This window comes from Bos grunniens, chromosome 19 (genome assembly GCF_055505025.1).
Source record: "Bos grunniens cultivar Pamir isolate PY7600 chromosome 19, Bosgru_T2T1.0, whole genome shotgun sequence".
In the NCBI taxonomy this organism is placed as follows: Eukaryota; Metazoa; Chordata; class Mammalia; order Artiodactyla; family Bovidae; genus Bos; species Bos grunniens.
This window is the reverse complement of record NC_141183.1, coordinates 53253530-53266877: the sequence shown is the minus strand read 5'-3', so window position 1 is coordinate 53266877 and position 13348 is coordinate 53253530. Positions and strand designations below refer to the sequence as shown.

The following is a 13348-nucleotide window of genomic DNA, read 5'->3' as shown; positions in this document are numbered from 1 at the left end:
TTAGTTGTTTGCCAACATGTTATTCATTTTATTATGTATATATGTGTGTCTTTTAGTGTCTGGTTTTTGTTAGGTAAGCAAAATTTTTTTGCATAATTTTGAATGAAGGAAAGTATTTAGTCCTTCAACTTTACAACTCAAGCTTTTCTTTACATTACTTCCCAAATAGAGTTAAATCATGGTTATCAGGTTCAATCCAGTTCAGTTCAGTCGCTCAGTCGTGTCTGACTCTTTGCAACCCCATGGACTACAGCACACCAGGCCTCCCTGTCCACCACCAACTCCCAGAGTTTACTCAAACTCATGTCCATTGAGTCGGTGATGCCATCCAACCATCTCATCCTCTGTCGTCCCCTTCTCCTTCAGTCTTTCGCAGCATCAGGGTCTTTTCAAATGAGTCAGCTCTTCTCATCAGGTGGCCAAAGTATTGGAATTTCAGCTTCAACATCAGTCCTTCCAATGAATATTCAGGACTGATTTCCTTTAGGATGGACAGTATGAAAAAGATTATCAGGTAGTATTTTGAATTACAGCCATCCACCAATTGAAATGCTTCTGTTTGAAGAAAATATATCTATAAAAATTGGATGTATTTTGAAATGGTACACTAAGCCTCTACAAGAAAATTTAGCTCATAGTCAGCTAAGAGGATTTGAAATACAAAGAGTTAAAAAATCTTAAGCATTGAAGATTCTCTTTCAGAATACAAGTGATGATGCAGTAGGAATATCATAACACAAGGTACAGTTCTGAAATACAAAGAATTCTTTTGAAAAGGCCTTCCTTCCTGGCAAAGAAGGAAAGCATAGATCCAAAATCAGCACCATTATAATTAAAAGTACAATCAAAAGTAATGAGGTTCTCATTAAGGCAAGTAATAAGTTTTATTTATCTGTGTACAAAAGGACAGAACAGAGTAATCAATGGGCTGAGTGACTTCAGATCCCCAAGAATATAGAACTGAGACAAAAGCAAGATAATATACTGGAGACTTCATGACCTGCTGATCTTTTTGTGTGTGTGTTAGTTGCTCAGTCGTATCTGACTCTGTGACCCTATGGACTGTAACTGGCCAGGCTCCTCTGTCCATGGGATTCTCAAGGCAAAAATACTGGAGTGGGTTGCTGTTGCCTTCTCCAGGGGATCCTCCCAACCCAGGGATTGAACCTGGGTCTCCTGTAGGGCAGACAGATTCCTTTCCATCTGAGCCACCAAGGAAGCCCCTTTTTACATCAATTTTTTCAATTTTTTTTTCAAATGAAAAACAGTGATAATAGCAAATGCTGGAGAAGATGAGGAGAAATTGCATCTCACATGCATTGCTAGTGGGAATGTAAAATAAAATAGCCACTCTTAATTAATTTCTTAGAAAACCAAACATACATTTAGCATATTAATCATCAATCTTACTCTTGGGCATTTATCTCAGTAAAGTGAAAATGGTGCACATGAAATTATTTAATTAAGGAGGTAGCAGGAGGGAATTCTCTGTTGTGATGGAGCAGTTCTGTGTCTTGACTGGTGGTGATTACACATATCTATACATGGATTACAGCTGCATCTGACTATACACATGCACAAATGAACACAAGTTTTAAAAACGCTGAAAAGTGAGTAAGGTGGACAGTCTAACAGTAATATATCACTGTCAATTCCTGGTTTTGGTACATCTGGTTACAGATGGGGCAGCTGAGTTAAGAATAAATGGGACTCTAGTATAATCTTACAACTTCCTGTGAGTTTATAATTATTTCAAAATAACATGTTCACTTTTGGCCCAGAATCACAGAACATTCCCCTTGATTCACGTATTTTTCTAGACATCTCTGGGCTTCTGTCATTTTAGAATTTAAAAACTCCCAAGATTTCAGCAGTAATTTTCAAACACCTAAGGAAGAATGTCTCAACAATAATTGTCATTTGTACTATGAACATGCTTATGTAATTCATGCATCTTTTATAATTCTTAAATTACGATGTATAAGAATTTCATATTAGCTCTTTAATTCCCAGATGCTAGAAGCTAAAAATATAAAAGAAGGGGAGGATGGTGGAATGAATTGGGAGACTGGGACTGACATATATTTGCTACTATGTATAAGATAGGTAACTAAGAAGAACCTACTGTATAGCACAGGGAACTCTACTCAGTGCTCTGTGATGACCTAAATGGGAAAGAAATCTAAAAAAGAGTGGATGGAGACTTCCCTGGTGGTAGTCCAGTGGCTAAGACGCCATACTCCCACTGCAGGGGTCTGGGTTTAGTCTCTGGTCAGAGAACTGGATCCCGCATGCCACAAAAAACATCCCCTGTATCACAGCTAAGTAGCTGATAAATATATATTTTTAAGTGACTGAATATTAAATAAAATATGTTTTTGCGTGATTTTTTTCAATATATTTTATACAGAAACATTCAAATGTATTAAAATTTTTATTTGTTTTAAAGATAGACATGGGGGATCTGGGGGAGGGGAATATGGGGATTTGTTTAATATTAGTATAGAGTTTCAGTTTTGCAAGATGAAAACGTGAATATTTGTAACACTATTAACATATATCTGTATCATATCCTATTTTAAAAATATGTATAGTTATTGAGTATGTAGAAGGTTACTGAATATTTCATATCATTATTTCTTTATCTCATTCCATTAAATCTGGTATGTTTAATCTCTGGTGATAAAGACTAGCACCAACAGACAGGACTGGTGCTGCAGAAGCGGAGAGTGGAGAATGGAGAAACTTGAGTATCGGTTTATACTGTAGGACTCCAGCATAGATCCTGACCCGTTTGTCAAGGACCAGTCATTTCTAAGTGTGGTGTATTTGGAAGTGGATGTTGATGATTTAGGGAATACTTTAAACAGATGTCAAGATACAGTCTTGGGAAATTTTGAAGGTTGTGCAATAATCCTCTGATATTGTTTGTGTCTTTTAGAATTCGGAAATTCCTATACTCTTCAGTTTACAACGTGTGCTGCTCGTTCTTGGCCTGTTCTTCACTGGCCTCTTGCCCTTTGTGCCCATTCGAGAACAGTTTTTTGAAATCCCAATGCCTTCTATCATATTGAAGTAAGTGATTACCCTGTTTTCATCAGTTAGCAATTACTGGAAAACTAAGACAAAGACTTAGAAAGATTGAAGATGGGAGGAGAAGGGGACGACAGAGGGATGAGGTGTTTGGATGGCATCACCGACTCAGTGTCCATCACCAACTCCCAGAGCTTGCGCAAACTCATGTCGATCGAGTTGGTATGCCATCCAACCATCTCATCCTCTGTTGTCCCCTTTTCCTCCTGCCTTCAACCTTTCCCAGCATCTGGGTCTTTTCCAGTGAGTCAGTTCGGCCCATCAGGTGACCAAAGGATTGAAGCTTCAGCTTCAGCATCAGTCCTTCCAAAGAATATTCAGGACTGATTTCCTTAAGATTGACTGGTTTGATCTCCTTGTAGTCCAAGGGATTCTCGGATACTTCATAATTGTGTAACTTCTCTACTGGGTATAAAGCCTTGCTTTTTACACACTAATTTACTGTTAATACGAAGGTAAAAATGTATAAAACACTTAGAGCGTTGCCTGGCAAAAAATAAACCCTCAATAAATGATAGCTTTTATCGTTAAATTATCTTTATCATTTTTATTTAACAAAGATCTTCATCTCACATGCTTAGAATGTCATTCCTAGCTGTAAATTTCTCTGGAGCTTCTGGGGAGATCATTTAAATGTGGTTTCACCTGCATGAGAACTTTTTTCATCCCCACAGAACTATAAAAAATCAAGCTGAACATACAGCAATCATTAGAAAATATCAGTAAGAAAAAGAAGTTGGTCAGCACTCTTGTACTCAGCATCTGTGTTTCATGCTTGTCTTCCAGTTTGAGTTTGTTAGTTATGTGTATGCTTATTTTATCTATTCCTGATTACAATAGTATTTATTAGCAATTTCTGTAGCTGTTTCTTAGATGAAACAACAGAAATTGCTTCTTGTCTACAAATAAACTATTTTCATTTGCTAAATTAAAACAGTTCCTAGCCATTTATCCCTAAACTACTTCGCTTTCCTCTGGTCTAGAATGGCCTGTTGTGCTCTCGAGATCATCTGCAGGTGTTCCTTTTAGAAGGAAATGTTATTAAATTACAGATGTGAACAGATTTCATAGGATTAATTTTTTTCTTTAAAAAGTGATTATGGATTAAGACAGTGGTAGAATATTGTTTGTATATTTTTTTAATGAAAGACAGTGGATACTTCCTAAGGCAATGTAATAGTTTGTGTTTAATGAGGTAATTAATATTTCAAGTTTTTTAATTCTTGGGATTCCTGAAATTGCGATTAGAACTTTTTACCTCAGGTAGAGTTAGGAGAATAGAAGGAGTTTATTTAGAAAGTTTCAAATAAAAACTGAAAAGAGAAAAAATTAATTTAAGGACTCCATTGCTGGTCCAGTGGTTAAGAACCCGTCTGCCAAGGCAGGGGACATGGATTTGATCCTGGGTGGGGAAGATTCCAACATTCCAAGGAGCAGCTAAGCCCATGAACCACGACTACTGGGCCCACGTGTCATAACTGCTGAAGCCCGCATGCCTAGAGCCCTGTGCTCTGCAACAAGAGGAGCCACTACAACGAGAAGCCCACCTGCCTAGAGCCCTGTGCTCTGCAACAAGAGGAGCCACTGCAACGAGAAGCCCACATGCCTAGAGCCCTGTGCTCTGCAACAAGAGGAGCCACCGCAACGAGAAGCCTGCATACCTAGAGCCCTGTGCTCTGCAACAAGAGGAGCCACTGCAACGAGAAGCCCGCATGCCTAGAGCCCTGTGATCTGCAACAAGAGGAGCCACTGCAACGAGAAGGCCGCATGCCTAGAGCCCTGTGCTCTGCAACAAGAGGAGCCACTGCAACGAGAAGGCCGCATGCCTAGAGCCCTGTGCTCTGCAACAAGAGGAGCCACTGCAATGAGAAGCCCGCATGCCTAGAGCCCTGTGCTCTGCAACAAGAGGAGCCACTGCAACAAGAAGCCCGCATGCCTAGAGCCCTGTGATCTGCAACAAGAGGAGCCACTGCAACGAGAAGCCCGCATACTACAAAGAGAAGCCCGCATACCTAGAGCCCTGTGCTCTGCAACAAGAGGAGCCACCGCAACGAGAAGCCTGCATACCTAGAGCCCTGTGCTCTGCAACAAGAGGAGCCACTACAGCGAGAAGCCCACATACCTAGAGCCCTGTGATCTGCAACAAGAGGAGCCACTGTAGCGAGAAGCCCACATACCTAGAGCCCTGTGCTCTGCAACAAGAGGAGCCACTGCAACGAGAAGCCCACCTGCCTAGAGCCCTGTGCTCTGCAACAAGAGGAGCCACTGCAACAAGAGGAGCCACCGCAACGAGAAGTCCGCATACCTAGAGCCCTGTGCTCTGCAACAAGAGGAGCCACCGCAACGAGAAGCCCGCATACCTAGAGCCCTGTGCTCTGCAACAAGAGGAGCCACTGCAACGAGAAGGCCGCGTGCCTAGAGCCCGGTGCTCTGCAACAAGAGGAGCCACTGCAACGAGAAGGCTGCGTGCCTAGAGCCCTGTGCTCTGCAACAAGAGGAGCCACTGCAACGAGAAGGCCGCATGCCACAACTAGAGAGTAGTCCCTGCTTGCAGCAACTGGAGAAAGCCTGTGCACAGCGATGAAGACCCAGCACAGCCAAAAATTTAAAGATAAATTTTAAAATAAATAATAAATTTAAAAAAAAGAATTTAAGTTGGGAGACTCAGAATAATCCTAAGAGTGTAGATAAAAGGAGTTAGAAAGGAAACAAGAATCAAGATCTGGGGAGAATGAAAATCACTGTGCACTATAACTCCAAAAGAGGCTGAACAGTCTTCACAGTAGAAAGACTTAACTAGTCAGAGAAGCCTCTGGGCACAGCCCAAAGTTAATGACACAGCTGATGCTCTCAGCATCAGAGAGGCTGAAGGAACTCATTGTAGGTCTGAAAGTCAAGTGTACTCTTTCAGTAGGAAACATGTCTTAAAAGGATGCACCTAGGTCTTCAAACATTGAAAGTGAAAGGAAAAAAGTGTTTTTAGGGTTGTTTTTTTTTAATCTCATTTTTAACCCCAAATATCTTTTAGTACATAGTGAAGTTTGGCTATGTGTTTACATCTACTGCATACAGAATTACAGCAAAGGCAAGAGAAAGAGGCCTCACCAAAAAAGGAAGAAACATGGGTTCTGGGTACCCGGGATCTCCAGAAAGATAACTTTTAAATTTTAAACTTTGAAGAGTGTAGCAAAAAGTTAGCTTGAAATCATGAAAATAGAGAATCCAAATGGGCTTTGTTCTAATTTAATTTTGTCCTTTCCCAGATTTTAAGATAGGACACTGAAAGATGAACTCCCCAGGTCGGTAGGTGCCCAATATGCTACTGGAGATCAGTGGAGAAATAACTCCAGGAAGAATGAAGAGACAGAGCCAAAGCAAAAACAACACCCAGTTGTGGATGTGACTGGTGATGAAAGCAAGGTCCGATGCTGTAAAGAGCAATGTTGCATAGGAACATGGAATGTTAGGTCCATGAATCAAGAAAAATTGGAAGTGGTCAAATAGGAGATGGCCAGAGTGAACATCAACATTTTAGGACTCAGTGAACTAAAATGGACTGGAATGAGTGACTAACTCAGATACAGCCATGAAATTAAAAGACGCTTGCTCCTTAGAAGAGAAGTTATGACCAACCTAGACAGTATATTAAAAAGCAGAGACATTGCTTTGCCAACAAAGGTCTGTCTAGTCAAAGCTATGGTTTTTCCAGTAGTCATGTATGGATGTGAGAGTTGGACTATAAAGAAAGCTGATGCCAAAGAATTGATCCGTTTGAGCTGTGGTGTTGGAGAAGACTCTTGAGAGTCTCTTGCACTGTAAGGAGATCCAACCAGTCCATCCTAAAGGAAATCAGTCCTGAATATTCATTGGAAGGACTGATGCTGAAGCTGAAACTCCAGTCCTTTGGCCATCTGATGCGAAGAGCTGACTCATTGGAAAAGACCCTAATGCTGGGAAGGATTGATGGTGGGAGAAAGGGACGACAGAGGATGAGATGGTTGGATGGCATTACCAACTCGATGGACGTGAGTTTGAGTAAACTCCGTGAGTTGGTAGTGGACAGGGAAGGCTGGAGTGCTGCAGTCCATGGGGATGCAGAGTCAGACACGACTGAGCCACTGCACTGAACTGAAGCATATACCAAGTACAATCAAGGCACTGATTTTTGTTCTTGAACTTGTTTTATCACACTGATATATTCCTGTGTTTCTAATTTAAATTTTATTTTCCCTCAGGCTGAAAGAACCACACACCATGTCCAGAAGTCAGAAGTTTCTCATCTGGCTTTCTGATATGTAAGAATTTTAGTTTCTTGATATACATATTATTGTTTTAACTCTTAAATATGATGCTTATAATCTAGAGCAGACTCTCTATGTGTAATTTGTAACCAGGATGAGTTGAACATTGTACAAATGGATGTGTATAAATCATTTAGAACTAGCTTAATTACTAGTCATGAAACCTTAGGAGGAATTGGGAGATAATCTCATCAAACTCAGGAGAAAACTGAGCACCTGGCTACCCAAAGTTAAATGATTTACGTGGCGTGTCAGTAGCAGACCTGGGATGTATACCCGTCCCCTGCTACTTACTCACTGTTTCCACTAGCCTGCACTCAACAACATGGTGAAAAGAAGCGTGTACAGCAACACAACACATGTGAGAGTGTAGATTGACTAATGGCGCATTTCTAAGGAAGAGCTACACTGAGACTTAACAGCAGGATGGAAGCCCCACCTGTACAGTGGGCATCTACTTTAGAGAAAATGCCTTAAAGTCTAAGACATGTTGAGTGTAATTTTAGGTAAAACCTACCTCTATATTGCTTTAAAATGGAACCTTGAAAACAAAATACACTGGAACCTTGGTCCAGCGGCTAAGACTCCATGCTCCTTTGCAGCACAGAGGGACTGGGCTCATGCCTGGTCAGGGCACCAGATCCCACAAGCCGCAACTAAGGGGTCACAACTAGAAAACCCTACAGGCCACAGCTAAGACCCAACACGGCCAAAGGAAAAAGAAAGTGGAACCTTGAATGCCTTGAATGCTTAAATAATAGTCGTAAATCACAAGCATTTTTTTTCCTTAGCTCCTCTTTCAGAGTTTGAAAACTAGTTTTATCTTTTCTCTGTGCCACAGGGTTTATTCTTTTTTGCTGTTTTGTTTTGTTTTGTTTTTTGGCCCTGCCACATGGCATGCAGGATCTTAGTTCCCCAACCAGGGATTGAACCTATGCCCCCTAACCACTGGACCACCAGGAAATTCCCAAGGATGCATTTTAGCTGGTGTTAAATGCATATGGTTTTTCATTTCTGCTACTTAATCATTCTAATAGACTAAACAGAATAGAAATAATATGTATAACTTTTCAGTACAAAAAGCTTTCATCTTGCTCAAGTGACTTGTATTCTAAAAGTTCACTTTTTAAGTTATTTGGAGCTGAAAAAAAAAACTTTTTTTTCTTTATAAAGGATAGCGTAATTAATGAACATTACGTTTCTAAGATAACTCACAAAAGACTAATTCACTTTGTAAATGGACTGTGACTGTATAGAATTTGACCCACGTTCACTGCCTTATTTTGATTTGGGAAGTTAGGAACACAGACTCCCTAGTTCTTTCTCACTCAGTACGGCACCAGCAGGAGAAGTGAGGAAGCCTGGTCTCCATTGAGCTGCTTCAGGAAGAGTGGCAGCAAAGAGCAGAAAGGAGATCCAGCAGTTAAGATATAAACCCATCCACAACAGCTATTACTGCTTGAGGCCGTCCCTTGTTTCTAGCGCTGAAACATCAGGATTAAATCCAAGTAGGGATTAGAAACTCTAAACTGACTGAATTAGAATTGAGGACTAATTGTAGTCCTTCCTTAGGACTGAGTACCTAAATCTTTTATGCTTTTCTTTTCTAGTTTACTAATGAGAAAAGCTCTGTTTGACCACCTCACTGCCCGAGGCATTCAAGTAAGTTTTTGTAATGATGCATTCTAGAAAGAGCATAGTTTACCAGTTCAATACAAGTTTAGAGGGCAGTAACTTCTGACTAATTTGATTTGGTCCTAACTCTGCTGCTTTTACTGGTTCTCATATGAAGACCTTAAGCTCTGCCTTATAGTTAACAAGATAGTATTGGTGTTTCAGTAGCTAGAGTTCACCGAGGTAGGTGAGCTCAGCTAGGTAGGTGAGAACTGAAGCCAGAGGGTGGGATAGTCATATTTAGTGAGCAAAGTGGGATTTGTTTAAAGGGCTCAATGATTTCTTAAAATTGCAGAGTTTTTTGTTTTTGGCTTTTATTTGCTGCTGCTGCTGCTTTCTTGCTTTCTTTCTTTCTTTTGCAGCATTTATTCCGAGGCCATAAGTTATTTATTTCTTCAGTTTTTCCCTGGGTATCTTTTTCTTCTGTACAAGCTCCTCTTCTGGGTTAGGAACAATCATCTGTTCTTTTTCAGTAAGGGTCATCTCAGTGGGGCAGGGAGAGCTCATGTCTGGGCTGATCTGACCATGAGCTCTGTAAGTCCTACCCACGCCTTGGGAGATTTGCTCACCAGAATGTGCTCAGTGACCAGAGAATCTGTCTACATCTAGAGTCCACATCTAAGCCTTTAAGTTCAGCGTGACTCTCTGCATTTTTGCGCATGTGCAGTAAAAATGCAGCAGTCTTTTTGGGCCCCTGACCCAGTGTCCAGCCCCGCTGTTTGGCCTGCGCATACCTACCACCTCCACCATTGTAATGATGGAATGGCACGCGTGTTGCTTCTGTAAAGTGACATCCTTCAAATACTTGGTGGTTTTCCAGATATGCATACCCTTAATGGGCTGGGCAGTTTCACAAGTGTTCTTAAAGGGAGCGTGAAGATTTGAACCTCTTGATTTACATGATTTTGTGGAGTTTTCTGGGTTAAATGATTGGCGGACCATTTTTAGAGGTCACCTCAGACCACTTACCAGAAAAACTTTAAGTTGCACGTTATTAAAAGGTTGTTTCTAAGTGTACTGAGATTGTAGTGGATGCATGCTAACATAAAGATAATTTGCTGTTTTAACATTTCTTCTTATACTTCTCATTTTTCTAATTTTCAGGTGTACATTTGGGTATTAAATGAAGAGCAGGAATACAAAAGAGCCTTTGATTTGGGAGCAACTGGGGTGATGACAGACTATCCAACAAAGCTTAAGGATTTTTTACATAATTTTTCAGACTAGAAAAGGATGTACTCAGAAGCATTCGAAGAAAACGTGAAAAGACCTAAGAAAAAATGTTTTCATTATTTCCCTAAGCCATTTCCAGAATGGTAAAAGGTTTAATCAGTTAAGTGTTTATTACCTCATTTTTAAGCCTGTCTGAGAATGTAGAAACTATATATTGTATATTTATTTTAAACAATATTGCATATTTTACATTTGTAAATAGTTTGTTTAGAAAGATAATTGTTTATGAGATGTAAGTAGAAGATTATTGATCAAGATTTCTGTATTTGATGCAGTATTCTACTATCATAAGTAATTCTGAAATCAAAGGCTGTTGGATAAATTTGAAATTAGCCTTCACTGGAATAAGATCAACTAGTTAGTAAGACAGAATTATTGAGGGTCATTACAGCTATTCAGGTTGTCTCATTATTTCTAGGTACACCTTAGTTACAGGGGAAAAATGTTGTGGAAAGAGAGCTTGGAAATCAGTGATGTAATTATCTGACAAGTTGTACATTGTTAACAGAGGCAGACTCAAAGAAATAACTGAAAGTTTGTTAAATGATCAGAAATAAAATCTGTAGACTGAATTCGAATTTCTTGATTGTTGTCAATAGGGACATTCTATTTGGAATCTTTTTCAGGTGTGTAACAATTGCTGCTGTATTTCTTTTTTTTGGTAAAAATTAAAATTGGACTTAATAATTGTAAATTAAGATGCTAATAGTCAGATTTTTGTTTTCTCTAACGAAATGTACATTTTCCATTGTTAGCAATGACCAACTGTCTGGGCCTACATCTAGATTTTAAATAACATCTTGAGTCCTAATAATCAGAACAAACTGATGAAAGTGCATATCATTGTGTCTAATACTTATAGGATAAACCACCTGCTCCTGATCTTTAAGAATTTATTCTTCAGAGTATTAAGTGGGAATAGAATTTCTCAAAGCATTAGACATCACTTTCTCAGATTTTCTAGTGTGACTTCATGTAAATCTGTTTATCATCTTTTTGACTTATTTTCATTGTCTCTTTGGAAGGTAAATATAACCTGGAACAATAAGCATCTTAGACCTAGATTCCACCTCTCATTTGGACTTTGCCAGCTAACAGTTATGAAGGATAATCATACTGTCCCACCTGTCCCTGGATGACATAAGTAACATTTCTTTTTTGTTTAAACTGAAATAAAAATTTCAAGAACAAAAGAATTTATTGGTGTTTTCTTTTTTGCCGTTATAATTCCAAATATGCTTTATAATTTTTTTCCAGAATTTAATGAGGTGGTAAATTGGTAATATAAGTAAACACACCTAAGACTTCTCGCTCATATAAGGAAAATAAAATATGGAAACACTTTTATGGTAAATTGCCTCTTGGCATTTGAATAAATAACTTGGGCAGGTAATCCATTAAATCTGTCATTTTCACTTTCACTTATATAATGTATGATTATAGTTGCTAGAGATGCTTTTGATCATCATTGATATAATTCTTTTTTACAGTTTCCCTGTTCCAAATTTGCTTTGTTGTGATTCAGTTATGATGCAGTTCATATTATAGGACCAGCATATATTTTGTGTCAATCAGTAAAAGAGAAAGTACCCACTATAGTAAAGATGTTCAGAAAATCATGTTTTAAAAGTTTGATGATTTTATAGTCAAGGTGACTTCAATTCACTTAATAAAAGTATAGTCTATAACAACAGAGTTCACATTTGTCATCAGATAACATCTGAATATTGCTTTTCTGATTGGGGCATCACATTTTAAAAGATGTTAAATATCCTTTCCTAATGCGACGTACTGCTAGGCATGGCACACAGCATGAAGGCCAGAGAGGTGGTCAAAGATGTGATTAGATCCTTTTGCTGGGATAACGGTGGCACTAGATTTGATAGGCCTGCTATAGGTCTAGTCCAGCATACCAACAGAATCCTAAATACATGCCAGTGGACAACAGTTGGCAGGTTGGTTTGAGGAAATTTTACTTTGAAGTAGCAAGAGCTTCTCTGTAGGACTAGGTCTGAGGCATGTTATCAGGTAAAACAGGACACAAGTTAGCAGAACTAGGATCCAGAGCTTGGAAAAAACCTCATTTAATAGGACTGAAAGAACAGAGTATAAGTTGGACTAATTAGAGGGTTAAGTTGGTACTGAGTACCAGAGATGTTCAACCGCCCCTTTCTGGCCAGGACAGGTTCTAGAAATTGGGGTGGGGCCTTGGCTATAGGTGGCCATCTAGTCACCACAACTGTAGAGATAAAATCGCTGCAATGGGTTAGGAAAAGACAAAATATTAATCGTAGTGTGTTGCCCTAAGCATCCAGCCGCGAGCGACGAGAATGAGAGCAGAACACGAAATCTGGTGCAATGGGTCAGGGGGCCTGCAGCCTCTGTTGGACTGAGGTGCAGAGTCCACTCTGAGTCCAGCTGTTACTCCTGACTGCAGAGTACAAAACTTTCCTTGATCTATCTTTCCCAAGACACTGCACTGACATAGTCCAGATCTTGTTTTCACCCCAGGCCATTCCCTCGTGGGATAGTCTCAGGAACAGTCAGCAAGTGTGTAGGCGGTGTACATACCTAACGCCGACCCGCTGTTCCAAGGTCCATGCTTTCGTGACTCCAGTCATACTCCCTTCTGGGTCTGGCCTTGGGGTCTGTAAGAAGGCTATTATTCTAAGAAAAACATGAAAAATGTTTTTCATCATTGTTGATACATCATCAACACAGTTTCTTGATATATGCTGATTTTCCAGGTGCCATTTCTATGAAATTTCTCAAGGCTGTGAGTGTACATTATTAGAAATTCCCACTACAGTAGTGTGTTCTAGTATGAGAAACCATTAACACAAAATACATTATGAATGATTCTGCTTTGAGTTGTACAACATGGTGGCCCTGGAAAGCTTAAAAAAAAAAAAGATCCACCATGGATAAAAGTAAAAATTTCCTTTTCAGTTAAGGAGAGAGAGCCATGAATACGAGTTTGAAGAATTCATTGTGAATTGAAAGTTGTGTGTCAAGTAGGTGGCTAAACTTAAAACATTAAGAACGGA

The 13348-nt window shown here is 39.5% G+C and overlaps 1 protein-coding gene across 2 annotated transcripts in view; it reads left to right on the top strand.

The window, feature by feature from the left end:
• The window catches only part of GDPD1 (glycerophosphodiester phosphodiesterase domain containing 1), a 51037-nt gene extending 39543 nt beyond the window's left edge, over positions 1-11494 (top strand). For both annotated transcript variants that reach the window (XM_086360611.1, XM_086360610.1), the window contains 4 exons: positions 2942-3075; positions 7329-7388; positions 9005-9056; positions 10173-11494. In XM_086360611.1, coding sequence (XP_086216737.1) covers positions 2942-3075; positions 7329-7388; positions 9005-9056; positions 10173-10295 — 369 coding nt within the window. In that variant the 3' untranslated portion in view covers positions 10296-11494. The remainder of the gene's footprint in view (positions 1-2941; positions 3076-7328; positions 7389-9004; positions 9057-10172) is intronic.
• Positions 11495-13348: the final 1854 nt, after the last annotated feature.